This window comes from Pleuronectes platessa, chromosome 16 (assembly GCF_947347685.1).
Source record: "Pleuronectes platessa chromosome 16, fPlePla1.1, whole genome shotgun sequence".
Lineage (NCBI taxonomy): Eukaryota > Metazoa > Chordata > Actinopteri > Pleuronectiformes > Pleuronectidae > Pleuronectes > Pleuronectes platessa.
The window spans coordinates 5781043-5808543 of NC_070641.1; the positions used below are offsets into that span (position 1 = coordinate 5781043).

General features: G+C 41.9%; 1 protein-coding gene across 1 annotated transcript; it reads left to right on the forward strand.

Annotated features, from left to right (window-relative positions):
* On the forward strand, nt 1-27496 carry LOC128458603 (myosin-11). Its single transcript, XM_053443499.1, has 43 exons — nt 1-93; nt 2222-2564; nt 3490-3660; nt 4686-4842; nt 6663-6690; nt 7476-7575; nt 7925-7972; nt 8095-8187; nt 8300-8363; nt 8474-8572; nt 9566-9709; nt 10300-10395; nt 10496-10614; nt 10903-11055; nt 11157-11330; nt 12135-12308; nt 12479-12593; nt 12698-12885; nt 12974-13095; nt 13679-13748; nt 14014-14174; nt 14313-14421; nt 15154-15285; nt 15387-15593; nt 15682-15819; nt 15895-16018; nt 16184-16355; nt 16580-16792; nt 16986-17130; nt 17431-17637; nt 17883-17987; nt 18534-18686; nt 18829-19077; nt 19578-19790; nt 19884-20096; nt 20242-20403; nt 21240-21368; nt 22084-22172; nt 22617-22740; nt 22841-23049; nt 23557-23665; nt 23771-23943; nt 25378-27496. Exons 2-43 carry the CDS (start codon nt 2400-2402, stop codon nt 25601-25603), a joined length of 6042 nt encoding a protein of 2013 aa, XP_053299474.1. The 5' UTR covers nt 1-93; nt 2222-2399; the 3' UTR covers nt 25604-27496.
* The last annotated feature ends 5 nt before the right edge of the window (nt 27497-27501 follow it).

Below are 27501 nucleotides of genomic sequence, written 5' to 3' on the forward strand. Positions count from 1 at the left end.
CACCATACTCCTCATCATCACTTCCTTTACCTGACATGATTCTCACATTTCCCTGGAGTTGAGCTTTCACTCTGCATCGAGGACTGAGGCACAGTGAGTATGCTTTTTATTTGACTTCAAACTGTTGATGTAGTAAAGTTCAATAAAAGTCTTAATGCAGTTCACATTTGGATTCAATTAACGGTTGGATCAGTCATAAAGTCTAATTATGTCATTTAAACCTGAAAAAAAAAACTGTTCATCTTGAGGAAAAAAGGAGCTTGCCTATCACTCTTTAAACCAAAGAATATTAAAAGCAACATACTGTGTTAAAATTGTTCCATTAATGAGCGACAAATTGAAGAGAATGTAACAGAGTGGAGTTCAAAACTATTAGTCTGATGCATGATCCAAAATCTAAAAAAGCTGAAAACAGTAGCTCCAGATTGGTTATTATTTTTGATCATAGAAGTGTCTGTTAAGCAACTTTCATTAAATTTAAGATTGAAATTTGTCTCAGTGAGAGGTGTTAAACTCCATATTTACTTCTGCTCACATACCTGCCTGTTTTGCGACCACGCATGGGTGCACCTTTGTGACATGTCACCATTTTGGTGTAAACGGTAAGCTTGGCTGGACACTTGAGCTGCACCTTATAAGGTAGTATGCCTGCTAAGTCCCTAGCATCCCTCCTAGGGCTACCAAGCTACCAGGAGCCAATGGTTAGCCAAACATGGGCATTCCAGCATGGCAGTTCAGCTGTTTGATTGCAGGGGTTATCTTTGTGCTGCTTTTCATCATTTATTGCCTGCTCTTCAATGGGAGCTCAAAGCAGCACTGTGACCCACATGAGAAGACCAGGATAAGTGAGTAAGTACCTCAATGCAAACTGAGGGAAAGTGTCGCTATCACTTAAACCACATTTAAATGGTCCGCCTTGTCAGGATGGAGAGGCAGCAGGTAGAGGAAGAGAAAATGTGAGATAATATATTTGTTTAATTGATGCTCATTTTTCCTCATCACTGCCGAGTCCTCTGAGAGATGAATCGCTCGGACATGGGCTGTTACCTCAGGAACCTATAGAGATTGTGACAGATGATGTCGTCCTGTGCATAATTCTGCTTTTTTTTTTACAATCAAAGCTGTTTGTGTGTTGATTTAAAATGTGCTGACAGTTGTGGGGGTTTCACTTACAATAACAGGTATGTCTATTTTTTAACTTTTTTTTTTTACTTATCGTTGCTAATTTGTGCACAAATATTTGAAATTACGTAGGAATATGAAATGTTTAAAAACAGTTTGAGATTCAGTCCGTGGCTGTGGTCAGAAATATCACAGGGTCCTGGAGTTCACCTGTACATCACCTCTTTAAAGCTCACCTGCAAAACGAATTCTGACTGTCAAATAACCTTGTTTAATTAAGATGTCACAATGTTGCCCATCAAAGGAGAATGAGAGATTAATAATACATTTTGTTATGAAAAAAATGTGTGATGAAAATAGTTGTAAAAAGGTAAACAAAAATTGGAGAATAAATCGTGTGTGTGTGAGTAGTAAAATGATGGACAGGAGCTGGGTTATGACTTCAGTTTCCCCTCATATGACCTGTACAAAGGTGTGGGTGGTGTTTCCACTCCACCGCTCTTCCACATGGGCCAAACCATAGACTGCAAATAAAGATGAACGATGCATCTGCACTTCTCCCACCAACCTGAAATTAATATATAAAATATCCTGAATACGAACGCTGAAAACTTGCATTGTTGAAGTTATTTGGAGTCAGATTCTGTGTGGTAGCAATCAAGGAATTGAGCCGTGGTATCAAGGTCCCAGTTTGTATATCATCCAATGAATTATTTAAAAACAAACCTATCAGAAACTTGACGACTTGGACAAACATAATTATGATAAGAACTACCTAAAATGACAGAAGCCCTCTTTGAGAAATCGTATTTAAGGTGTTCTTTGATCTTTTTAGTTTGGTCCATGACCTATCCGCAAACATGAAGGCAGCAGGGTTATGACTTATTGCTTCCGGCCACCAGAGGGTGATCAAGACACTTTGGCTTTAGATTTGTTATGTTGTCCATCTTTAATTACAAAATAAGATTTTGTTTCATAAACCTGCTGGCCGGGTTGATGAAACTATTACAGGGATGTTTTTGTAGCTTCAGCGATCAAGGACTCACCATTACATTACTATTATTTTCAGTGTGCGATTTTCTGCTCTATGCGTCAGCAGGCTAGAGGTCAAACAGAGGTCAGAGGTCAACTGTTCTCCCATCACTGCACCAGAGGCCGATCTAGTCGCCAGTGACAATCAAGACATCGGATCGACCACACCTGAACCACCAGAGATTGTGTCTGCCACTGCCTGCGAACTAGAGATCCATCCAACTCCTGACAGTGATACTTCCAATATGGCTGACCCGGCCCCTGACGACAACAAGTTCCTATTTCTCGATAATGATTTCCGCAACAGCGGTGTGGCGCAAGCCGACTGGATGGCCAAGAAGATGGTGTGGGTGCCGTCAGAGAGGGAGGGCTTCGAGCCTGCCAGCATCAAGGAGGAAAAGGGCGATGAGGTAATGACGTAATTTTTACTACAAATACTTTTAAACAAGTATTTTAACCCTTTAATGGGCTCACCCATAACAGAGAACATTCTTGTTCCTTTCTTTGGGACCAAATATTAGTGCTTTTTCTCACTATGATGTCACTTTAAATATAAACATAAAACATATTGATCCCAAAAAATGTAATATAGAAACATAAACAAAATATGTATTAACACTACAGAAATGATTTGAACCATGTATTTTGTTTTAGAGAGATAAACATTGTCTCTGCTCTTCACCTGCCACTCTCTGGCACCACCTATCAACATGTGTTTCAGCGCACAAAATGAAACATAATGATGAAACCTCGAGCATAAAATGTGATGAGGTGAAAGAGGCAGTGACCTGTCATCGGGTTTTTTTTAAGATAGGATCAACAATCTCATAGAATCAGCCAGTGGCCGTGGAACATCTGTTTTCTGGTTAAATGAGCACACTATGTTTTTCTACAGCTTTGTCATCCATTTTACCATTGTTTCCATTAAAGTGAGTGAAAAGTCATTTTTAAACAGTTAAATTTGGTAATAAAAAGTGGACTAACGTAATTGGTTGTCTTCAGGAGCCCCCTCTCAGCTCAGTGCCACAGCAATTGCTTGCTTTGCCTGTGATTTTGCAACAATCCTGCCCTTGATTTAATCGAAAAGTGGTTTGTTTTCATTGTAAAGTATCGACAAAATGTCAGAAAAATAATATTAATACAGTAGTTGTTTTGTTTAGATTAATTAAACTCAATCAGGATAAAAAATATACTCCTGTAGATTACAGTTCTTTTTTTACCTGTGTTTGAGTAATATAATATTAGCACATAAAGTTGAGGTTTAAATGAAGTTCTTTAAAAACAACAGAAAGTATTTTTTTGAGAAAGCTGTTTCTTGTTGTTGTGATAATTAAGGTACTGGTGGAGCTTCCCAACAGTCAGATAGTGACGGTGAACAAAGATGACATCCAGAAGATGAACCCGCCCAAGTTCAGTAAAGTGGAGGACATGGCTGCACTCACCTTCCTCAACGAAGCTTCCGTCCTCCACAACCTGCGAGAGAGATACTTCTCTAGCCTGATCTACGTGAGACCCACACACATACACACACACACACACACACACACACACACACACACACACACAAACACACATCCCCTAAATAACCCTAAGAGCCTGTTTGTATGGACTGAGAGGTCAGGTAATTTTTTTCTACTCTGCCTTAGACGAAGTCTAATAAGGTGTGGGGTGAAACAATTACAATCCAAGCTTATGCATCTAATACTTAGGGCCATGAAGATCACTTGAAGTTCAGAAATCTAGTTCCTCCATTCCTTATATGACCAGACGACGGCATCAGAATAGCAACAAAAAAATCTCAGAGCCTGGTCTCTGAAGATGAGCTATAACTGTGATGTCCCTTTTAAACATTCCTGGTAAACTACTTCTGAATTTTAAATATATCAAGCTGTAACTTAAATTTAATTCAAATTTCATGCAAGCTTGTAACATTTCAGTTTTAGAGAAAAGAGTCTTTCTACGAAACTTTATTCAGCGCAGTCCACTCCTTCCTTATTCCCCAGACTTGATCTTGCTGGATTTACATTTTTAAACTGATGTGAACAACGGGCTGCAGGTTTATTGATCTGTGAGTGTGACCTCATCAGCAGATCCATAGATCACTGCCTCCTGTTTTACAAAAATCCAGCCAAAATATCTGCCGTCTTGGGAATTGACCCTCGGCCCCAGGTTCACCTGGCTCAGCCCAAACAGGTGAGGCCAAACCCTCAGCGTATTTTGAGGGTCCGAGGGACAAGGCTGCACCTGAAAGAAGGATTCAGGAGGCGACAGCTCAAACAACACAGAAATAAATAGTATTCAAGCTCACAGTGTTTAGGTAAACTATATATTACATTGACAAACATACTAACAAGGGATTCCTGGAAAATCATGTAATTGAGAGGATGGTATTCCAGGAGAGATCAGGGAATGTGTGAAGATGCAGAGAGGACCCATCAGTGTTTTTAAGTGTTTCACCTTCATAACGTAAGTTGACGTGTCTCCTCTCTTGTCCTGTGCCCCCCCCTCCCTACACACACATACACATACAGACGTACTCTGGTCTGTTCTGTGTAGTGGTGAATCCCTACAAGATGCTGCCAATCTACTCTGAAAAGATCATAGAGATGTACAAGGGCAAAAAGCGCCACGAGGTGCCGCCACACATCTACTCCATCACAGACAATGCCTACAGGAACATGATGCAAGGTAACTGTCTAAGAATGAGTGTCTCTATGTGTGTGTGCTTTAAGGAAAGTGAATTAATGTGATTTAAAGGGTCATTTCACCCAAATAATATGAAAGAGTGGCAGATTATGATGCAGCTTCTTGTCTTCCATCGGATCAAGGAGATTAGTTGTCGTTACAGTGTTGAAAAACAATGTGCACAACAGCTCTTGTAGTAATGAAGAGTATATTCTTTCATTATAATAAATAATAAAAACAGAACAGAAAGAACAGACGAGATGAGCCGTCTTCATCCGACTGAATAAAATATACTAGTTTTATGTGTGTGTTTACTTAAATGAAAGATCAGGTTAATCAATCAATCAGATTACATTTTCATGGCACTTTTTATACAAGAAATAAAAGACAGAAACTCAGAGGCAGGAGGGAAAAAAAGTAGAACATTTCAAACAAAAATAGAAAAATAAATCATTTGTAAAATGTGTAAATAAATAACAAACAAATAAATATAAATTAAAAGCCAGAAGAAAAGTTGTAGTTTCGGGAGAGAGAGGTGTGAATTTAATTACAAAAATTACGACTGACAGAGGAGAGCGAGGACCACGGAGAGGGAGAGACAGGATCACTGAATTCAGCTGTAAGACATTAGAGCAGGTACAGACAAAGACAGGACGTGAGAGAGGCACACAAGGAAAGACTCTTCAGAGTAAAACAGGAACTAACAAATAATGAACTCAACTTAGACAATTATCTACTCATTCCACAAATCTCTGTTAGTTGATGCAATTTGGACATTTGATACGTTAAATGTTAAGAAAAACTAAATAAACAGTTTTCTAACCTCACTCTTCACCATAGACTGTTATCAAAAAAGCTCTGCAGACAATATCCAACAGTCAAACGGGAAAAAAAAATAATATTATATTGAAGAACTGTTGAAGGAGGATTCACTATGACAAGGAATCCTTCTGTAGCTCTGGAGCATTAACACAGGACAAGCGAACAGGCAGGTTTAGAACAGGCACTGCACTAATAAGTCAAAAAACCAACTGATATAAACAAACAAGGCCAGAGTCTACAAATACAAAACTAGTTCAAATATACAAAAATCCCACCAAATCTATAAATACAAAATGACAAATCAACAGTGATGATAAACCATCCGGTGATCCTAATCGTGAAGAAAATCACCTTTTGTTTAATTCTGGACTCTTAGCCTGTACGACGACCTCCTCTCATCTTTTAATCTGAGTTTCTTAATCACTTTTTTATTCTTGTTCATTTCATTTGATCGATTTTTATGTAAAGTAAATTAGAAAGTAAGAGGGAGAGGGAGAAACAGTCACCTAACAGCATCATACACCCTCAAAACTGCTTATACTGCTTTTCGCCAGTATAAATCCGTATGAAACTGCTAACACACATTTTTGACCAAATGAGAGCGAAGTGATGGCGGAAGCCTCCGAGCGTGCCGTCTGGCCTCCAGATGCGTCCACTGGTGACCTCAGCCTGGCTACGCACTTTCCATTCAGCTGCAGAATGGCCATACATGGAGCAGTGAGGCGAGATCACAGCGACGGAGTGCTGCATCCACCTGCTATTTTTAGATGATGTGAGCCAATGGAGGCTAATCTCCCTTCGAACGAGATCTCAAGAGGGAGCCGCTCTGCTCCCGTGTCCGAGGTTCATGTAGTCGTCTCTGGCTCCGAGTAACAAGTTCAGCTCAGTCAACGTTTCACATTATCTCAGCCCCCCCCCCACTCTCTTTTAACCTCCCCTCCCTCCCTCTCTCTCTCTCTCTCTCTCTCTCTCTCTCTCGCTCTCTCTCTCTCTCTCCACAGACCGTGAGGATCAGTCTATTCTCTGCACGTGAGTCCAAATATTAAACTCTATTAACCTTTTTCCATCGCGCCGCACATTCATGTACACACACACAGGAGCCTGTTAATACTGGCCCTGACCATAACATCAACATGGTTCAAACAAATATGAACCAGAAGTGTTAATCATTTACATTTTATCCCCAGAAGAGGCCAAACCTGACACAATAAAAAACTAAGTTCAGATCCCCAAATATTAAAATGTAAGGAGATAGTCCTGGCTCCTTCTGAGGCTGCATCTAAAGCCTGATTGTATCACAGCACAGTGGCTTGACTTGACCCGATTTGAAACGCTCCTTCCTGCCCAAGGATTCTTTGTGCTTGATAGGTGGCTGAACGAAGTGAGCTCTGCTGTTCAAAGTAGCTAACAGCGAGACAAGCTGGTGACGCAAAGAGGGAATCCTCCATAAACCAGACTATCTCATTTTTATAAGGCCTTCCAAGTCTGCTCAGTCTACAGGTGTAATCTTAAAAGATGGAGTTATCGGAAGGATGCAGCCACTGAAATGGGAATGGACACAGCTATTGTCTATTGCACATGATCAGAATCAGATTCAGAATCAGAATTCTTTTAATTGCCAAGTATTTACACATACAGAAAAGTTCTTGGTGTGGTTGGTGCATTGGAAATAAAAAAACAATCGGACTTAAAACTAAAATATTGTCACATCAGCTCCGCATTAAACAAAAACAATCCAAGTAATTTTTTGTCCATTTCAAGCTCAATCTCTTCTCTGCCCTTTTCCTTTTCTCCTTGCCCACTGTGTCACCCAGAGGGGAGTCTGGAGCAGGAAAGACAGAAAACACCAAGAAGGTTATCCAGTACCTGGCTGTTATTGCCTCCTCTCACAAAGTCAAAAAGGATGCAAACCCTGTGAGTCAAAGCCTCTTAAGCTTCCCGAAAATTCACGAGTTATTGATATATTATGTTGTATAATATAATATGTATGGAGAAGCCTGTTTGGTTGTGAATATTCATATTGGCTTCATCTACAAATCATTTATAATCACAATTTAAAAAGTAAAAGCTGTTCAAGTCAAGTAATGAACTAGGAATTAATAAACTGTTTATTAATTGTTTTAATTTGTTAAGGCTTGACCTCTGACCCTGGTGTTCAGCTTCATTTTTAATGTTGCAGGGTCATGTAGACGGTTTAAAAAAAAAAAAAAATTCACGATTCACTGGGTTTCTCACCAGTTTGTGTTTCTGGTTCTTCCTGCAGCAACCGCAGCAGCAACCGCAGCAGCAGCAGTCGGGATCCCTAGCTTTCGTGAGTAGAAATTGTCAAACAGACACATGATAGGTCAGCAAGATTCTGCCCAGACTTTCACATGACATGTTTTGGTCAGTACGAATGAAGGGATGTATGTGTAATCTCGCTGTGGCCTGTAGGGGGAGCTCGAGAAACAGCTGCTGCAGGCTAATCCGATCCTCGAGGCGTTTGGAAATGCCAAAACTATAAAGAATGACAACTCCTCGCGATTCGTAAGCATTTTAATCAGCCGCATAAGTCGACACTCGAACACAGACATTCTGGCTTGTAGCTTCCTTCCGGCTGTTACTGATCTGTAGCCCTTGTTGTTGCATCTGTCCACAGGGAAAGTTTATTAAACTCAACTTTGATGTGACTGGTTATATTGTTGGCGCAAACATCGACACCTGTATCCTTTTTCTTGGATTAAACTTTGATTTAAGTTCAAAAGTATTATACTTCAAGTGACATTATTGATTGAAATATTCGCTGGTTAACTACCTAACCATCTTTGCTCAGACCTCCTGGAGAAGTCTCGCTGTATCCGTCAGGGCGGCACAGAGAGAGCGTTTCACATCTTCTACTACATGGTGGCTGGAGCCAAAGACGCGACGAGGGGTGAGCAGCTTATAAAGCTATTATTTAAAGGATCTCAATAAAAAACACTTATGTAGAATTATGTTTTAAATTAACCTTTATATCTGGATCAGGAGCAGCCCCTCTCCCACATAGTTCACCATGTTGCACTCCATGCTTATACAGTAGACCAGAGTGAACAAACCGAGCAATGTTTCCTCAAAGGGGCTTTAAAGTTTTTATGTTTCCTAAAGGCTATCAAGATTCTCCTACACACAAGGAATGAGAGAAGTGAGGGGAGGGTTCATCAGTTGGTTGCAACGTTCGACTTCACCCCTAGATATCACTAAATCCTCCACACTGAACCTTTAAGGTAGAATCATTGAGGGCCGGCTTACACTTACAGTTACGTTGAGTATAAAAGGCATTAAAGTACCGAAATGTATAGTTAAACAGGTACAAAAATATTCTGAAAGGTTTGTGATCATGGATTTAATTATTACAAAAGGGTTCAGTTGTTGGGGGTTTCATAGAAGGTTCTGGATGATCGTTGCATAGAAGCGCATCTTCCAAGTTGTAGTGAAAGTCCGTCCTTAAACTGGGTATGGTCCATCCAAAGTCTGGTATGGTCCAGAGTCTGGTATGGGCCAGAACACCAGTTCAACCTTGAACCAGACACAATAATCAAGCTTACAGATTTCCTTAAGTGTTTACAACAACAAATCTGAAAACACAACAACCAAACACATTTTGTCAGCATTTCCTTCCTGGGTGATTGGCACTTGCTGGCCACTACACTATATCACATCTGTCACCCAGCTTTTCGGATGCAATGATGAGAAGTGTAGGCATCATTAGTGAAACTTAAATATGAGCAAGAAAGAACATAAACTCATTAACGTTTTTTACTGGACACAAAAACTGATAATCATCTTTTGTGTTCTTAATAGAACAAACAAGATGCACATGTTTCATTACGTTTATCAAAGCTTTGACTGTGGGTGTGTTTGTGTGTGTGTGTGTGTGTGTGTGTAGAGGAGTTGCTGCTGGAGGACTTCAGCAGCTATCGTTTCTTGAGGGCGGGTCACGTGGAGATCCCTGGTCAGGAGGACGACGAGATGTTCATTGAGACTCTGGAGGCCATGGAGATCATGGGCTTCACAGAGGAGGAGAGAATCGGTACCGACACTGTTTATTTCAACCTATCATGCTAAGTTTGCATGTATCTATCTATTTCCTTTTATTTGTTCTTATTGTTGAAAATCATAAATATCTGCTTAGGTAAACATTTGTGAGCTGATACCGTTTAACATGCATGAGGCAAAAACTCATCAAAAACGTCATCCACAAGATTGCTGAATATTTTTGCCTTGTCCCCTTTAACCCCTTTGCCCGACCACTTGACCCACCCCTTTGTTTTTCGCGTGGCCTTAAAGGGGTAGTGGCCATCTAGCCCTTCAAACATCCCTTCAACCGTAGTGTATTTAGAACCCCCCTACAAATTAAGGGGTAGATCGCTGTGTAGTGATCAACAGATCTATCCGTCCTGTCTGTCCTGCAGTTGTCAGATGTGTCACTATTATAATGTTGTGATGATGACGTAGCGAGTGGTGTCCCAATTCATCAGGGACGATTATCTAGCCCTCTCCCTTGTGGCTCTGTTTCGAGGGAGACACTTGCAGCAAAGGGCACTTCTTAGGGGTAGGGCACAAGGGAGAGGAATTGGGACAGGGACATTTACTCTCACCCTCCTCGACTCCGCTCTGCAGGGATGATGAAGGTGGTGTCCACTGTGCTGCAGCTGGGCAACGTCAAGCTTGAGAAGGAGAGGAACAGCGAGCAGGCAACAATGCCTGACAACACAGGTAAATCCTTTTCAAAGTACCAAAACCAGCTCCGTAAATTAAGTTGTGAACAAGTCTCACCTCCACTGTCTCGTTTATCATCTCATCACATCAACCCCAGCTGCCCAGAAGGTGTGTCATCTGCAGGGCATAAATGTGACCGACTTCACCCGTGCCATCCTCACCCCCCGGATCAAAGTGGGCAGGGAGGTGGTGCAGAAGGCTCAGACCAAGCAGCAGGTAAAAGGCAAACCTCATTAACTATACGCAGTGAATTAAGGATCTTGGAGAATATGAAATGGAGGAAAGTCAGACTTCTCAGGATGTCTCTCTGTAGGACTCAGAGAGAAAGTTCACAAACTACCCCTCTGAACCTCAAGAATTGTTTCTCGGTGTGATGTTGAACCCTTCTGTGGCATTGTTTTCCAGCAACACAGAGCAATTAAAGGAATCAAAAAGGTTTTCTACCGTCACCTTCACTCTCCATCCTGCACCTGTGTCTTCCTGTCCCCTCTGCCCCCCCTTTAGGCTGATTTTGCAGTGGAGGCTCTGGCTAAAGCCATGTATGAGCGTCTGTTCCGCTGGATCCTGGCGAGGGTCAACAAGACCCTGAACAAGAGTAAGAGACAGTCGTCCTCCTTCCTTGGGATCCTGGACATTGCTGGTTTTGAGATTTTCGAGGTGACTGATCACTTAACACAGATCATTCCAATATTTGAGTCTTAGTTTTATTGTATTTATATGCAACTTGTCTAATCCATCAATTTGACGCCTATCCTCAGGACAACTCCTTCGAACAGCTCTGCATCAACTACACCAACGAGCGTCTGCAGCAGCTCTTCAACCACACCATGTTCGTCCTGGAGCAGGAGGAGTACAAGAGGGAGGGAATACAGTGGAGTTTCATCGACTTCGGCCTGGACCTGCAGCCCTGCATCGAGCTCATCGAGAGGCCGGTCAGCATGAGCTGCCACATGAGCAGTTGTATCATATTGTACCGTGTCGTTACATTTTGTATCTCAATATATTATATCTTAATGTAACACATTGGATTTGATCACATCATATCCTAATGTATCACATCGTACTGTAAATCCAGCTTTCAAAATAATATCAAGTCTTTTATATATATATTCTTTTTATATAATCCTCTTCAAAGATGTACAAGAGTCACTGGGCAAAGTCAAAAACTCTCTCTAGAACAAATTTTAGCGGTTTATGAGCTATACTGCTATACTGCTATATGCTCCAAAGTTAGCTATACTAACTTGGGAGCGATCGAGAGGCTTAGCCTTCACTTTTGACGAAATGTCATGTCGCCTATCTTTATGGTGGACTAGTGGCAGTGACGTTGGACTAGTGGCAGAAAAATTGGACTATGGGCAGAAAGTTACGGACATCAGACTGGAAGGTCTCTGGTTCGACTCCTCGCAGTGACAATACAACATACCTGGATGGACAGCACCTGGATCTGTTCCAAAGTCTAAAGAGCACTCTCCCTACCCCCACTGTCTAAGTGCCCCTGAGCAAGGCACCTTACTCCCCCAACATCTGCTCCCCGGGCGCCGTGCATGGCTGCCCACTGTTCTGTGTGTCCTGCAATGTTCACCAGATGGGTCAAAAGCAGGGGACAAATTTCCCTCATCTGCATGTCGTGTGACTGTGCATGTGTGTGGGATAAATAAATGTATCTTATCTTATTTACAGTCTATAATTTGATCGTAGATGTTCTCAGGATCGTTCCGTTTTGTGTCCTACAGAACAACCCTCCAGGTATCCTGGCCCTGCTGGACGAGGAGTGCTGGTTCCCCAAAGCCACTGATGTTAGCTTTGTGGACAAGCTGCTGAATACCCATAGCGATCACGTCAAGTTCTCCAAACCCAAACAACACAAAGATAAAATGATGTTCGCTATTCTGCACTATGCTGGAAAGGTATGGATCACTGACCACTTCAGGAAGGAGACAAAAATCATTACAGCTATTTTGGATTCAGTCGCATATAGCAAATGATGATTAATCCACCGCTGAGAATAGTCCCCAACAAATGGACCTTTTCGTTCTGTTTATTTACAACAGATTTACAAATTTATTTACATTTCCAGGTTGACTATAACGCAGCTGACTGGCTGACAAAGAACATGGATCCTCTGAATGACAATGTGACGGCTCTGCTCAAAAACTCCTCTAGCAACTTCATCCAGGATCTGTGGAAAGACGGTAGGTTGTCCATGAAGGGACATCATGTCCGTACTTGATTTAACAAGATGTTTCACTGCAGATCTTTAACATGGGATATATATCGTTTATGCTGCCCCTGTTAGCTGATCGAGTGGTGGGTCTGGAGACCATGACCAAGATGTCCGAGAGTTCGGCTCCTACTAAATCCAAGAAGGGCATGTTCCGCACAGTGGGTCAGCTGTACAAAGAGTCGCTGGGCAAACTGATGACCACGCTGCACAACACACAGCCCAACTTTGTCCGCTGCATCATCCCCAACCATGACAAGAGGGTAGATTGTTTTTTATTAAGCTAAGCTACAATCTACGAAAAGTGACTACAGTATATTCAGTGCTTGTGGGTTTGCTGGTGTCACGCAGGCTGGGAAGATGGACGCTAATCTGGTGCTGGAGCAGCTTAGGTGTAACGGGGTGCTGGAGGGAATTCGAATCTGCAGACAGGGATTCCCCAACCGCATCGTGTTCCAGGAGTTCAGACAGAGGTAAGGAACTCTCTGATACCAAAATATCCATGTTAATAATAATACAAACAAATCAATGGATGGGAAACACTGATCCACATGTGACCGGATCACTCAGGTGGGTAATTGATAACAGGTCTGCCGCCCCATTGTGATGTCACACATTTGTTTCTGAGCTGCCATTTTGAAGCCTTGAGTTTGTCATTTTGTCCAGTGCCATCTTGTGTTTTTCAAAACATTAAGTAAACATATTTGGAGAAGCGGGGGGCGGAGATTGACTGAGAAGTCAAGGACACTGCACCCCCACCTACACCTACAATCTGCACCCACTGGGTGGTACTAACTGTGATGATATCGCACAGTGTCCAGAACCTAGTGCATACAATGCTTTATCGTCTATTTGACTGTAAATGGGACCATAGTATACAGAATGATCATCATTCTGCATCGCAGACTTGAAACTTGAGAATGAGAAACTTTATACTATCTTCTTCTAAAACCAGAATCGCCCTCTACTGGGCAATCGAGAGAATATAGGTTTTAGGCAGTTCCAAATAGTGTTAGGGCTTGTTTGGTTTAATGTTTGTTGTTTTCTTGTTTGTAGGTATGAGATTCTGGCTGCCAATGCCATCCCTAAAGGCTTCATGGATGGGAAACAGGCCTGTTGTCTGATGGTGAGCTGGATGGATCTGTGTTAACAGATTAGTGCTGTTAACACAACCCTTATTTTGTTTTTGGAAATGAGCTGCTGCATCAGACTGTAGGTCTGATGTTGAGAGGATGTCCACAGGAACCATTAACTTTTCCAAATCTCTTTTTAAGTTTGACTTTACCATTGTGTCAAACTGGATTATAAAAATGTATATGTAAGATGCAGGGCTTTCCATGGTTTCCCTTTTTTAAGCAAACTCCACTCAACTTCACACTTTCCCCCTTCAGGTAGAGCACCTGGATCTGGATCCTAACCTGTTTCGTATCGGTCAGAGTAAGATGTTCTTCAGGACTGGAGTTCTGGCTCAGTTGGAGGAGGAGAGAGACATCAAACTCACCGTAGTCATCATCGCCTTCCAGGCACAAGCAAGAGGCTTCCTGGCCCGAAAGTAAGAGAAACTGTTCAACCAATATCACTAGGTTTAAAAATTGATTACACACAATGTACTGTTGCCTCTTGAATTAAATGTTGCTCACTACACACAGGGAAGCCTAAATCTGATTCATGTATATTTGTGTATTTTCAGGGCTTTCAGTAAACGTCAGCAGCAGCTGAGCGCCATGAAGGTCATCCAGAGAAACTGTGCCTGTTACGTTAAACTCAAGAACTGGCAGTGGTGGAGGCTTTTCACCAAGGTTACACACACACGCACATTCATGTACACACACAAACACACACAACATTGTTGGTGTATGTTTATTTGCATGTACTCATGTACACGTGTACATGTGTACATGAGTACATGTACACATGTACAGGATTTATGCTCCTATGCACATATGATTAGACCATGGATGCAGCAAAGATCATTCTAATTAGCCACTAATAAATGTAAGTATTTAAATATGATCACTATAGTCGGCCAAGTTGTTTAGGCTCAAAACAGTGTCTTCATTTCAATTAACTTAACAAAAAAACATTTATATCAGAAGACGTGTCACCAATAGATCATTCTGTCTGGGTTTATTTTAAGTTGCTGCTAAGAGGGTGGACGCTAGGTTTGCAGGTGCTGCAGCATCCATGGGCAAAAACATTAGCATCACATGATAATGTCCTGTAGCTGTTATGTCATAAATACTAGCTTGCGATTTTGTTGTAAATAAAACAAAACTATCATTAGCTGTAAAACGGAGTTTAGGCTAATATGAGCTGACCGTGGGATGAAATTGTCACTGTCCAGAAACAAACCCTTTGTATTGAGTTACCATCATGACTACCAAAATTCTTTACACTCTTATTTCTCATCCATCTATTTTGACAGAATATTTCTGGGTTGGTTGAGTAATTATTAAGACTCTGAAAGTCTTTGTATTGTATAAACTAATGAAATCAAGCCTGAGTTGTGGATGTGTGTGTCCATGGATCAGGTGAAGCCCCTGCTGCAGGTGACCAGACAAGAAGAGGAAATGGGTCAGAAAGACGAGGAACTAAAGACGGCAAAAGAAGTGGCAGCAAAGACCGAGGCCGAACTGAAGGACATCTCCCAGAAACACACCCAGGTAAGACAAACACAGGTTTTTTTTCTCCTCTATACATTACGGATATATATTTTATATACCTGCCGACTTGACTGACGTCTCCGTCCATGACGTTGCTTTAGATTATCGAGGAGAGAACCCAGCTGGAGCTAAAGCTACATGCAGAGACGGAGCTGTACACTGAGGCTGAGGAGATGAGGGTGAGACTGGAGGCCAAGAAACAGGAGCTGGAGGAGGTGCTGCATGAGATGGAGGCTCGACTGGAGGAGGAGGAGGAGCGCAACAGTGCTCATCAGCAGGAGAAGAAGGAGATGGAACAGCAGCTACAGGTGGACGACATCATCACTATTATTGATATCACTATAAAATGTTCTACATTTACATTACAGCACTTCACCGTGACGTTATTTTATGCAGCTCATGGAGGAACACATTGCAAAAGAAGAAGATTTTCGGCAGAACCTGCAACTGGAGAAATTGGCCATTGAGGGAAAAGTCAAGAAAATGGAGGAGGACATCCTGCTGATGGAGGACCAGAATATCAAACTACAGAAGGTACGGAGGATTTTTTGGGGGGCAGATGTCTGATGATGTACTTTGCTCTCATTTTCTCAATCTGTCTGTTTGCAGGAGCGGAAGCTTCTCGAGGAGAGGATGGCTGACACGAACTCTAACCTGGTTGAGGAGGAGGAGAAGTCCAAGAACCTGACCAAACTCAAGACCAAACACGAGTCCATGATCTCTGACCTTGAGGGTCAGTCAGCAGATTATTAACTTGTGTATTTATTGGCCTCCAGTCAGTTGAAGTAAAGTAGAATAATTTATTTCATATTTTAGTGACCTGGATCTAATACCTATAACACAATTTTAAGTTTTGGATAAGGTTTGTTCAGCAAATTGTTTTTTTCGTTGTGTCCAGTGCGTATGAAGAAAGAGGAGAAGGGTCGTCAGGACATCGAGAAGGCCAAGAGGAAAGTGGATGCAGAGTTGGCCGACCTCCAGGAGCAGTACGCCGACCTGCAGGCTCAGCTAGCTGAGCTCCGGGCCCAGCTGGCCGCCAAGGAAGAGGAGCTCCAGGCCACACAGGCCCAGTAAGAGGGACTATATCCTCCAGACAATTAATGGAGAGGGATATAGTGATTACAGTATGGCCCCCCGTTTATCTGTAACATTTTGTTTCTGGAGCAGAACTGGGCAACCATTTGGAATATTTTCACGACCTAAACTTTACAATTATGTGAAGTAATGCTATTTGGGGTTTGCCAGAGATATGCCATCTCCTGGTGACTCAGTTTTTTTCTCTCTTTGCTCACAGCTTGGAGGAGGAGATCAATCATCATGGGGCAGCGGTCAAGCGGATTCGGGAGTTGGAGGCTTTGCTCTCTGAGCTGCAGGAGGACTTGGAGGCCGAGAGGTCAGCCAGGGCGAAGACCGAGGCAGCTCGACGAGACCTCGGGGAGGAGCTGAACGCGCTGCGCACCGAGCTGGAGGACAGCCTGGATACCACCGCTGCTCAGCAGGAGCTACGGTCTCAAATAATTTAGTTTGTATTGAACACTATTAAAAGCCGACTGTGAATGACACCATCTTTTTTCTGAGAAGGCTCTGTGAAGTCAAAACAGTGTCATCTGCATAAAGGCACGAGCTGCCAATTAAAATCTGTAGGCCATGTTGTTGGATGGGTTGTGGGTATCTGATGTATGTTTGTTTCTGGTGGGCAGGGCGAAGCGCGAGCAAGAGGTTGCTATGTTAAAGAAAGCCATGGAGGAGGAGGGACGGAGCCACGAGACTCAAATCCAGGATCTGAGACAAAAACAAAATCAGGCTGTGGAGGAGCTCAATGAGCAGCTGGAGCAGGCCAAGAGGGTACATCTCACGTTACAATAATTATAACAACAACAACAACAATATAATATGACATGAACTACTCACATTATATGAAAATCATTTTCAAACATAGGGAAATCTGTAATTTTAATGAAGTTAGCCGTTGTTTCATTTGGTTAATATACTTAAATGATTCATCTCTCAAATTTCTGTCATTTGACCAGTTAATTAACTAAATGTTTCAGCACCAACAGGGACTATTTCTTAAGCAGAAAGGTTCTAACAATAAAGACCAACTGTCTTAAACACACACGCACACATACACATTCCTCTTTTCAGGTGAGGGCCGGTCTGGAGAAAGCTAAGCAGGCCCTGGAGAAGGAGTCAGTGGATATGAGCGCCGACCTGCGATCCCTTGCCAGCGCCAAACAAGACGTGGAGCACAAGAAGAAGAAGGTGGAGGGTCAGCTGAACGAACTGCATTCACGCTTCAACGAGATCGATCGGCAGAGGACTGAGCTGGGCGAGAGAGTCTCCAAGATGAGCGTGAGTCCTAAAATGAATAATACTTATTATATTTACTATTTTGACTTACTGCATTGAAATAAAAAAACATGACTAAGATTTAAAGAATAAAGCAACACACACAAAAAAAATAGATAATCTTCTTAGAAAGAGGTTATCACATTGATCCTTCTTTAATATCAGGATAGGCTTTTATTGTGAAAAGCAAGCTGAAAGATTCTAGTTAAAGACCATGAATTTCTGTGAATATCGTTCCTCTGTGTTAGCTGGAGCTGGACGGTGTGACGGGTCTGTTGAACGAGGCCGAGGGAAAGAGCATCAAGCTGAGTAAAGACGTCTCCAGTCTGTCCTCTCAGCTCCAGGACGCACAGGTGCGACTTACTCAAGATGGAGTTCAGTTTAAACAGTTCCTATGTATAATCTTACTTTCCCTTCTTCCTGAATTGAGTCCAGATTTCACTTCGTAAGTTTTGGCCACCTAGAGTCAGGGGAATACCCATCTAACAGTAAATTGGCAGGTCAACAGGGTCCCACCCTGAGAGATGATTGTTCTTTGGCCGTGGCCATATAATCGTTGTCCTAGTGGTTAAAAAATCACCTGGCACAAAAATCCTACAGTGTCATACATTAAGGACGACGGTACTTAAGCCTCTATACATGTGGTGGCCGCTCAACCAGATAACCTATTGACTTTTCCAATTCTGGGGGCATGCTCCTGAGGTCATGTCTGAAAACGGCTTTGGAGATATCATGGTGGTTGTTTCAATATTTTACTCTTAACCACAAATATCAACCTCATAATGGCGCCTTGCTAAAAGTCAGAGGTTCAGCCTCCGACGAACGTGAAACTCTCCCTTAGAGTCGTGGACAATCCTGACTGATGTTACTGTCGATAATACCCCTCTGATGTGCTGCAGGAGCTGCTGTCAGAGGAGACTCGTCAGAAGCTGAATCTGTCCGGACGTCTCCGTCAGATGGAGGACGACAGGAACAGTTTGATAGAGCAGTTAGAGGAGGAGACAGAGGGCAAAAGGGCCGTGGAGAGGCAGGTCTCCAGCCTCAACATGCAGGTCAGTAACTTCAGACATGAGTGGGGGAAGGACGGTGTCATCTGACATTCAGAGGTTAATAAATAAATCTGTGTGTACCTTCACTGAGACATTAGTGACACCCTGTAGAAGTTTGACAAACTCCTTTTTCACCTTCTGGCAGCTGTCTGACTATAAGAAGAAGCTGGACGAGATGTCGGGGGCGGTGGAGCTGCTGGAGGAGGGGAAGAAGCGTCTGCAGCGGGAGCTGGAAGCGACAAACAATGACTATGAGGAGAAGGCCTCGGCCTACGACAAGCTGGACAAGAGCCGAGGCCGAATGCAGCAGGAGCTTGAGGACGTCCTCATGGACCTGGACAGCCAGCGGCAGCTTGTCTCCAACCTGGAGAAGAAGCAGAAGAAGTTTGATCAGGTCTGGAAGATTTCTCTTTCTCTCCGTTTGTTTTTGTGTGTGTGTGAATTCTTACATTAGCTTTTCTTATCTTTTCCTGAGATGTTATCGAGGGGCTGTATGTGATAGTAAGTTGCTGAAACCTTCTGAAACTTTCCTTGATAGCCCCAATAGTAGCTTATGTGGTAAATTCACAGTGAGTGAGTGGGCGGGTTGATTTAGTCTCTAACATGAGACAAATGTGAAACTGGAAGAATATAAATATATCTCTGCTTACGTGTAAATTGCTAGCTGATTTTGCGGATACGTCAAAATACTTGACAGTCAGCAGCTTGTCGTGCCTCCTGAGTGCGTAGTTTGTCCAAGAGCGTCAAGAGCTGCAGCAGCCTTTACTCATTCATAGAAAGGGTTAAGAACAAAGTCACAGGTTTGTCCTTCCTTGTCTATGTGGACAGAATTATTTGTTGAATCCATTCAGTCAAACTTATATTTGAAATCTCCGCTGTCCTCATGTTGGACAGATGCTGGCAGAGGAGCGAGCCGTGTCCTGTAAGTTTGCAGAAGAGCGGGATCGTGCTGAGGCGGAGGCGAGGGAGAAGGAGACACGGGTGTTAGCTCTGGCCAGAGCTCTGGAGGAGAACCAAGATGTTCTAGAGGAGGCGGAGAAGATCATGAAGGCGCTCCGAGCTGAGATGGAGGACCTCATCAGCTCCAAGGATGACGTGGGAAAGAGTGTAAGACATGTGGTCTGAAATGTGAATGAATTTTTCAAGGATTAACTAAGGTTGAAATAATTCCTGGTCTGATCTTCTTTCCATTGACGTCAGGTCCACGATCTGGAGAAGGCAAAGCGTGGCCTGGAGGCCATCGTGGATGAGATGAGGACACAAATGGAGGAACTTGAGGACGAGCTGCAGGTGGCCGAGGACGCCAAGCTGCGTCTGGAGGTCAACACTCAGGCCCTCAGAGCTCAGCACGAGAGGGAGGTACAGGCCAGAGATGACATGGGCGAGGAGAAGAGGAAGCAGCTCCTCAAACAGGTGGAGCCTCCTGCTGAAGTGTAACATTTGTTTCCTCAAATCCTCAAGACGACTTCTTCTCTAACTGTTCCCACATCTGTCGATCAGTCTTGCATCAGTTTCACGGAGTCCAAAATTATGTCCTCCTACCTTCTCTCTCCATCAGGTGCGTGAGCTGGAGGCGGAGCTGGAGGAGGAGAGAAAGCAGCGAGGTCAGGCATCAGCCGGGAAGAAGAAGCTTGAGGGGGAAGTCAAGGACATGGAGGACCAGTTGGAGGCCACCAACAGGGGGCGTGACGAGGCAGTGAAGCAACTCCGCAAGATCCAGGTCAGTTTTTTTGAGAACTTGTTTTTTTTTTAACCTCTTTGTGTTCAGCTGTGAGGAACCATTTGCTACCAAGACAAATTCTAGAACTGCTTCCCTTGACGAAGATGATGATCAAAATGATGATGAAGCTGCTCAATAGAGTCAGACCGATTTCTTGGGTGGCCAATAAAATCAGTTTATATGAAAACTTTTATTTATAGAATAAACATTGCACGAAAAGATGTGCATTTATGTTTATATTTTACATAACAATTGTGTTTATTTCCTTAAGTCACATTCTATATATTTGCTATAGTATGAACATTTTTATATTGTAAAATAGCATGAGTTGGTTATGTTAATTTGGTCATAAGGGTTTGATAACGACAGCATTCAAAATATATATATATCTCTGCAAAATTTTTACTTCCTAATATCCGTGTCGGCATCTGCCCCCAAAAGGCCATAATGGTTTAGCGATACTCACAACTGGTTTTCCTAGTTTGGCTCTGTCAGCCTTGAACAGAATCAAATAGGTTTGTATGACACGGTCATGCTATGTGAGACCTGACAAACATATTTATGTTACAGACAACTTAAGATAACTTCTTTGCTCACTCTCTGAGAATTCTTTTGATTCCTGAATTGGCTCTTGGGCCTTTAACAGCCGGTTCCAGTTGAAATCAAGAAGAAGAAATCAAAACTTTCAAGAAACTAAAGCTGGACTGATATTTGCAGCTTAAACCAGCCGCTTGCTCACAAATTAATAAATGTAGCTTGAAACAGGGTAGCGTGCCTCCCACACTGGGAGTCATTGATATTTAAATAGCAGCGTGCACCTCCTGTGCTCCTCACAGGGGCAGATGAAGGATCTCCAGAGGGAGCTGGAGGACTCTCGTGCAGCCCAGAAGGAAGTGATCACTTCGGCCAGAGAGTCTGAGCGGAGATCCAAGGTCATGGAGGCCGACATCATCCAGCTGCACGAGGTGAGGTCAAAGACAACGCTTTGTTGTTTCGCTTCAGTCGTGATTGTGTGTCAACAGAATGTTTAGTTTTTCTTTCATTAAAAAATCATTGAGAATGTTGTGTATGAATAATAAATGTAAGTAGATGTTTTCTCATGTCTTAGAGACCAGCCAGAAAGCAAAGTTAATGTGTTTTTCGATTTGTAAATTCATGAATTTACAAGTATAAATACTTTATTTTCGGTTTTACCCAGATTCTTTTTTGGTATTTACTTCTTTAATTTTTGAACATAGGTAAAAATAAGTTTCTGTCTTTAAAACATTAAAGGTCAGACGATCTTTTTTATTATTGCAATATAAATTTTGACCAGAGGTTTAAGTGTATCACTACATAAGAAACATAAATGGTTTGTTAGGGAGTTATGTTACATTAATATTAAGTTTTCTTTAGGTTGGAGTGTAAGAGGGACAGTGGTACATTCCCATATTTACTTTGACCTAAAAAACTTTAGATATTCTTTCTGTTCTTTTTTTGTTCTTTTTTTATTTTTTATTACATACTTTATTACAGAAGTCAACATAACCTTGTGTAAAAACAATTTGGAAAATGATTGTAATGCCTTGATGGCTTTCATGGGTTTGAGAGCAGGGAAGAAAATGCAGATGCTTCTACAGTGATGCCTCAACTCTCTCTCACACTCTGCTCCAATAACATAGTCCTCCTTCCTCTGTCCAGATGTTGGCAGCAGCCGAGAGAGCTCGAAAGCAGATGGAGGCAGAAAGAGACGAGCTTCATGAAGAACTGGCCAATAACTCCTCTGGAAAGTAGGTGTTTTTACTGCAGATGCTGTACAAAGGGCACTTCCTATTTTTTTTTTGGTGAAAGATTAAATAATTGGCCACAGTGAATTTCTGGACTGTTAGTTCCTAAGATGCATCCTCTTGGACCAGAGTGGGTCAAGACAACAATTCAGCCAGGTAGTACTGCTAGAAGTAAAGTCAGTGGTCGACAAAATGAAGAGGAGTCCTCATGAACATCAACTGAAAACTGTATGTAGACAGCATTTAATTGAATAATTTTTTAACTTTTACTAGTTTTACCATTGAATCAAGATTACCAGTTTTGCAATAGTTATTTTTCCTTCAGAAATATAAATTCTTGTGAGAGGAAAGGTCTAAAAAATGTACCTAAATAACGTATTGACTTCTCACATTTAATTTCCATCCTTCTTTTACTACATCCTATTTCTCTCGCTTCCTCTTGTTCAGGAATATGCTGTCCGACGAGAAGCGTCGTCTGGATATGAAGATCAGTCAGCTGGAGGAGGAGCTGGACGAGGAGCAGGCCAACATGGAGAGCCTCAACGAGAGGCTGAGGAAGAACCAGCAGCTGGTAAGTTCAGGGAGGGCAGAGATCGGACTGTAAGTGTGTGTAAGTGGAGCTGGAGTCTGGACTCTAAGTTTCTGTGTACGTCCTGACTGTCGCTGTCCAGGTGGAGCAGCTGGGCGCTGAGCTGGCGGCTGAGAGATCCTCCGCTCAGAGCAGGGAGGCTTCCAGGCAGCAGCTGGAGAGACAGAACAGAGAGCTGAAAGCCAAACTGCAGGAGACCGAGGGCCAGGGCCGCTCCAAACTCAAATCCTCCATCGCCGCTCTGGAGGCCAAGCTGAGAGAGGTCGAGGAGCAGCTGGAGATGGAGAGCAGGTAAAGGTGCATGGTGGGAGAAGTGGTTTGCTTCCAAAGATTTAATTCCAACTCACTGGCAAAATAAAGTTGGGTAATAACAACTCTTAGACTTATGAAAGGTCATACAAACAGATTCATTCTGTGGCTAGTTTGTCAATCTACAAATCTTTTAACGAAAAGTTTGTACAATTACAGGGTTATATATGCTCGATGTTAGATATAGATGAGGACGGAGCCCATATGAAAGAGATACACCAGAAATCTTGGTGGCAATGTAGCCGATAGGTCTGGCGAAGCACAATCATAGATTGGAGTGTAAGTTACAAGGCAAACAAATTTACTTTGAATGTTTCATTTAGTTTCTAGAGTTACATTTTGAGAGAGTAAAGTGGTTTTTTCTGTGATACTTAATTTTATTTGATATCATTCAGTATATTTTCTGTGAAGCTTATCTGTGACGTAGACTCGATAACATTAAGCATGACTTCTGCTGAAGGAAACACCTGCATGATGATGTTTTTGTAGAGAGCGCCAGGCCAACGCCAAGAATCTGCGTCAGAAAGAGAAGAAGCTGAAGGATTTCACAATCCAGATGGAGGATGAGAGGAAGCAGGCGCAGCAGTACAAGGACCAGGTAACATGGCTGTAATCTGATTACAGAAGTAACCTGTTACCAGCTGATGACAAACGTGTTCAGTGTGTAAATGTCACAGCCGGTCCGTGTGTCCACTCTGTGCAGATGGAGAAGGGCAATGTGCGGCTGAAGCAGCTGAAGCATCAGCTGGAGGAGGCGGAGGAGGAGGCTCAGCGTGTGGTGGCAGCTCGCAGGAAACTGCAGAGGGAGCTGGACGAGGCTACCGAGGCCAATGACGCCATGAACAGAGAGGTGTCGTCACTCAAGAGCAGACTGAGGTAACAACGGAGGAGGACTGAGAGGGTGGAGCGAACAGAGCTTTAACAATTTATGAATCATATAAAAGGATTATTTTCACATCCTTCTGTCGGATATTCAAAAAAATGTGTCCAATTTGTAAAGATGGTCAATTAATCTGGTACTGAGGACATTTCCACTCTTTTTGAGAGGATTGTACTTTATAGTTTTTTTTTAATTTAAGTCAGATAACTTCAACTTCATCAACCCCCCCACAGATATCACCATATGTCGTGGCCTACAGGTGGATACTGGGGTGGTGGAGTTTCTGAATCAAACAGCAGCAATATTAGAAAGCAAAGGGAGTTTCAATAGACTGCCAAATTGGGAGGGTGTGTATTATAGAGGATGTGGAGAATGAGGCACCTGATTGGAGCAGAGCAGCTCCAATTGGCTGCCCGAAGTAGCTTGCACCTGTCGCTCAAATTACAAAGGTAAAAGATTTTAATGAAATTTCTATAAATTTTTGTTCAGCTAGTTTGATGCTCGTTTTTCAAGTAATCTTGAATCTTCCTGAATATTTTCCACCTCCAAACGGAATCATGAAAGAAAAAGTTCATAATAATAGACCAGCTGTGAATAAAGACACGTCTCCACTTCCTCCAATGATCCACAGAAGAAAGCAACATATGGAGCCTGGGTGGCGTAGTCAAGCCCATACACATGCTTAACCAATCACAACTCAGTCTCAGCTGTCAATCATGAAATTTCACATCTTTATACAATCAAATAACTAATTGAAACCAAACAGATCATTGAACACGTGAACAAACTACTACAGTGTGATAAGAACTTCTGAAAAGGGCCCAAACCATCTTTGACAAAAGTTTTACGTGAACTTCAGCTATTTAGTTTGGTCAATGTACCATTTACTTACATGGAGGATAACAGAAATGCTTTGCTCCACTTTTAAGATCAGCCATGTCGCCTGTTAACAAAAATAAGTGAATTTTTAAATTACAATGAACACACATTTCTTTACTTTGTCCATGTAACACCCGACTGATCGTTCAGCAACATGGTATAAAACTCTAAAACAGGGGTTTTATTCTGAAGGCAGGGGGGCAGATTTTTTTATTTTGAGCATTATTATGACATTTTTAGATCTTCAAATTTCAACCTTGTAAACGATGAAAATCCCATTCAGCCTTGATTCTTTGTCAAAGTCTTAAATGTTTGTGATATAAATTTCCTTCTCTTCCTCATGTCTGGCTGCTCCTGTTTCACATCTGTCCTCAGGAACCACTGATCTGCAAACTGTCCTCCAAACTTCTTCCTTAACAGCCTTTTGATTTATTTAATTTTCACCACGCTAATCCCTCGAGTTCTTGCTGCTCTCTGCTCCTCCTCTGTGCTTCACCTGACCCTCGTCTTCCTCCTGTGTCTCTTCCTCCTGATGTGTTTGCCATTCCCAGGCGTGGTGGCAGTGGCGGGGAGGCAATGTTTGCCAGCTCCAGCCCTCGGAGCAGCAGCGGTGGCGGCAGCATCAGGAGCTTTGGGTTGGGAGGGAGCATCAGCCGGAGGAGCGTCATCAGAGAGAACTCAATGGAACTACAGGAGGACGAGCCCCGGTCCCCGTCTCCCCCTGCCTTCAACTCCCCTCTGGACGAACGTGGGGAGGTCTACACCCCCGATGAGTAAAGGGACCCCCTCTGATTTGATTTCGCTCGGTGTTAAATGTTAACCACATGTTTCAGGAATATTTTTACACCTAAATTAAAAAAAAAAAAAAAGTTATATAACACAAAAACACATGACGCTCCTGGATATTTTGGATTTAAAAATATATACAAAATATGAATGCCAACGTGACATTCTGATCATACATTCGCTATTAAATTATTTTTTAAGTTTTATGTTTTTTTAAATCGGCAATAATTTGATCGTTTCAATAATTTGAAAAGCAAACGCTATTTGCTCCAGATTCTCAAATAACAGGATTTTATGCGCTTTGACATCATATGTGATCATTAACTGAGAATCTTCATGCAGTGACATTGATCCCACTCCCTTTGTGTGCCGACATTTTTCTCTAATTTCTGAAATTTCCAAGAAAATAATTAACAGATGCAGGAACAAGAATATAAAGAAGAATCTTAACATTTAAATGATCTTATTTTATAAAATGTTTTCAGTAGTAACTTAACAATATTTGTTTTTAGTTTGGAATCCTGATCTTTTCTTTTCTAAAAATGCACATTTCCTCTCATGTCGTTGATTTAAACTACTACAATCTTTTCTGAGAAATTAAGGATTAATTTAAGTACCCATGAGCCTCAGCAGCTGTTACCAGGCAAAAGACAGCAGCAAGTTTTAGGTTTCAGGGTGTGCTGTTACTACTGTTAAAACTGTTCCAAATTTGTTCAATTGATCCAAAGTCTAAAACAGAGGTTAGACTTTGATTTCTTCATTTGTTCACGTTCTTCTCAGCTCAGTGTTCTCTGGTGTTTCAAGCTGCAAAGCAATGGTTCATTCTTGTTTTAGAGCTGAAATGCTCCAAATTGATTTGTGTTGAAGTATCACAGGCTTCGTAAATGATGAAGCTTCAAACCAATGAAGAAGCAGACTTTTTCTCATTCTCTGTGTAGCTCCATTCAATTATCTTCATTATATCTGGCCTGAATCTTTATCTCCTATACTCAAAATTAAAAACTTTAAAAAAAATCTACACAAACATTATATTATGTACACTAACTGTATAAAGATTAAAGTCAAACCTGAACCTGATTAGTGCAACCAATGGGTGAATGGTGACAGGACAGTGTCGTGTATTTAAATTCAACAGTTCACTTCTGAAAAGACAAAGACTTGTTAACAGGTCCCAGGAGTTTGTCCTTTACTTCTCTGTTTCAGGAAATGCCAGCATCTGTTCTTACACCAATCAGTAATAAATAGTTAATCTTTTAAGAAGATAATACATTTTCTAATTAGCACAAAGGGAAATGTATGAATGCTGCAGATTCCAGTTCCTTACCTTAAATTAGGTTTGTAAAAATGAAACTGAATCAAGAAAGTCTGATTCCCACATAAAAAATTAGTTTGTCACCGTGAATTTTTCAATATTTGCACAATAGCATAACATAATTTATGTGAATTTAATTTATTTATATCACTTTATTATTCATTGTAGTTCAAATTCCATACAATAACCAGAGTCGCTTGTCTATTTCTCATTACATTCAAGTCACAGAGAGAGGCATCTCATTTGATTGAAAACAAATTGAAATATCAGATGCTGATTTTTGTGTCTCAAATCTAATAGAAACACATGAAGCACAAGTTAGAGCTGACTATGCTATTAACTAACCTCCTCAAAGGGTTTAAAGAATATTTAGTTTGGAAACTGAATATGACATCATATCTGTAAACCAACTGTTTCATATATTTATTCTAGGGATTAAGTTGTGTGATTTCAACCTCACAGAAACACAAAACAATATTTTAATTAAGGTGATTTGTACAACGGCTGCTGTGCTGTGCAGGACTTTCTGCTTTTTGTGAGCCATTGAAGTGGAATTAAATCTGTTGCTAATCTCCGC

What these genes read in the sequence shown, in the direction of transcription:
- LOC128458603 (XM_053443499.1), top strand. Translation starts at nt 2,400, where the DNA reads ATGGCTGACCCGGCCCCTGACGACAACAAGTTCCTATTTCTCGATAAT. An exon ending in AGGAGGAAAAGGGCGATGAG is followed by an intron (nt 2,565 to 3,489) that starts GTAATGACGTAA and finishes GTGATAATTAAG; the next exon opens with GTACTGGTGGAGCTTCCCAA. An exon ending in TGGCGCAAACATCGACACCT is followed by an intron (nt 8,364 to 8,473) that starts GTATCCTTTTTC and finishes ATCTTTGCTCAG; the next exon opens with ACCTCCTGGAGAAGTCTCGC.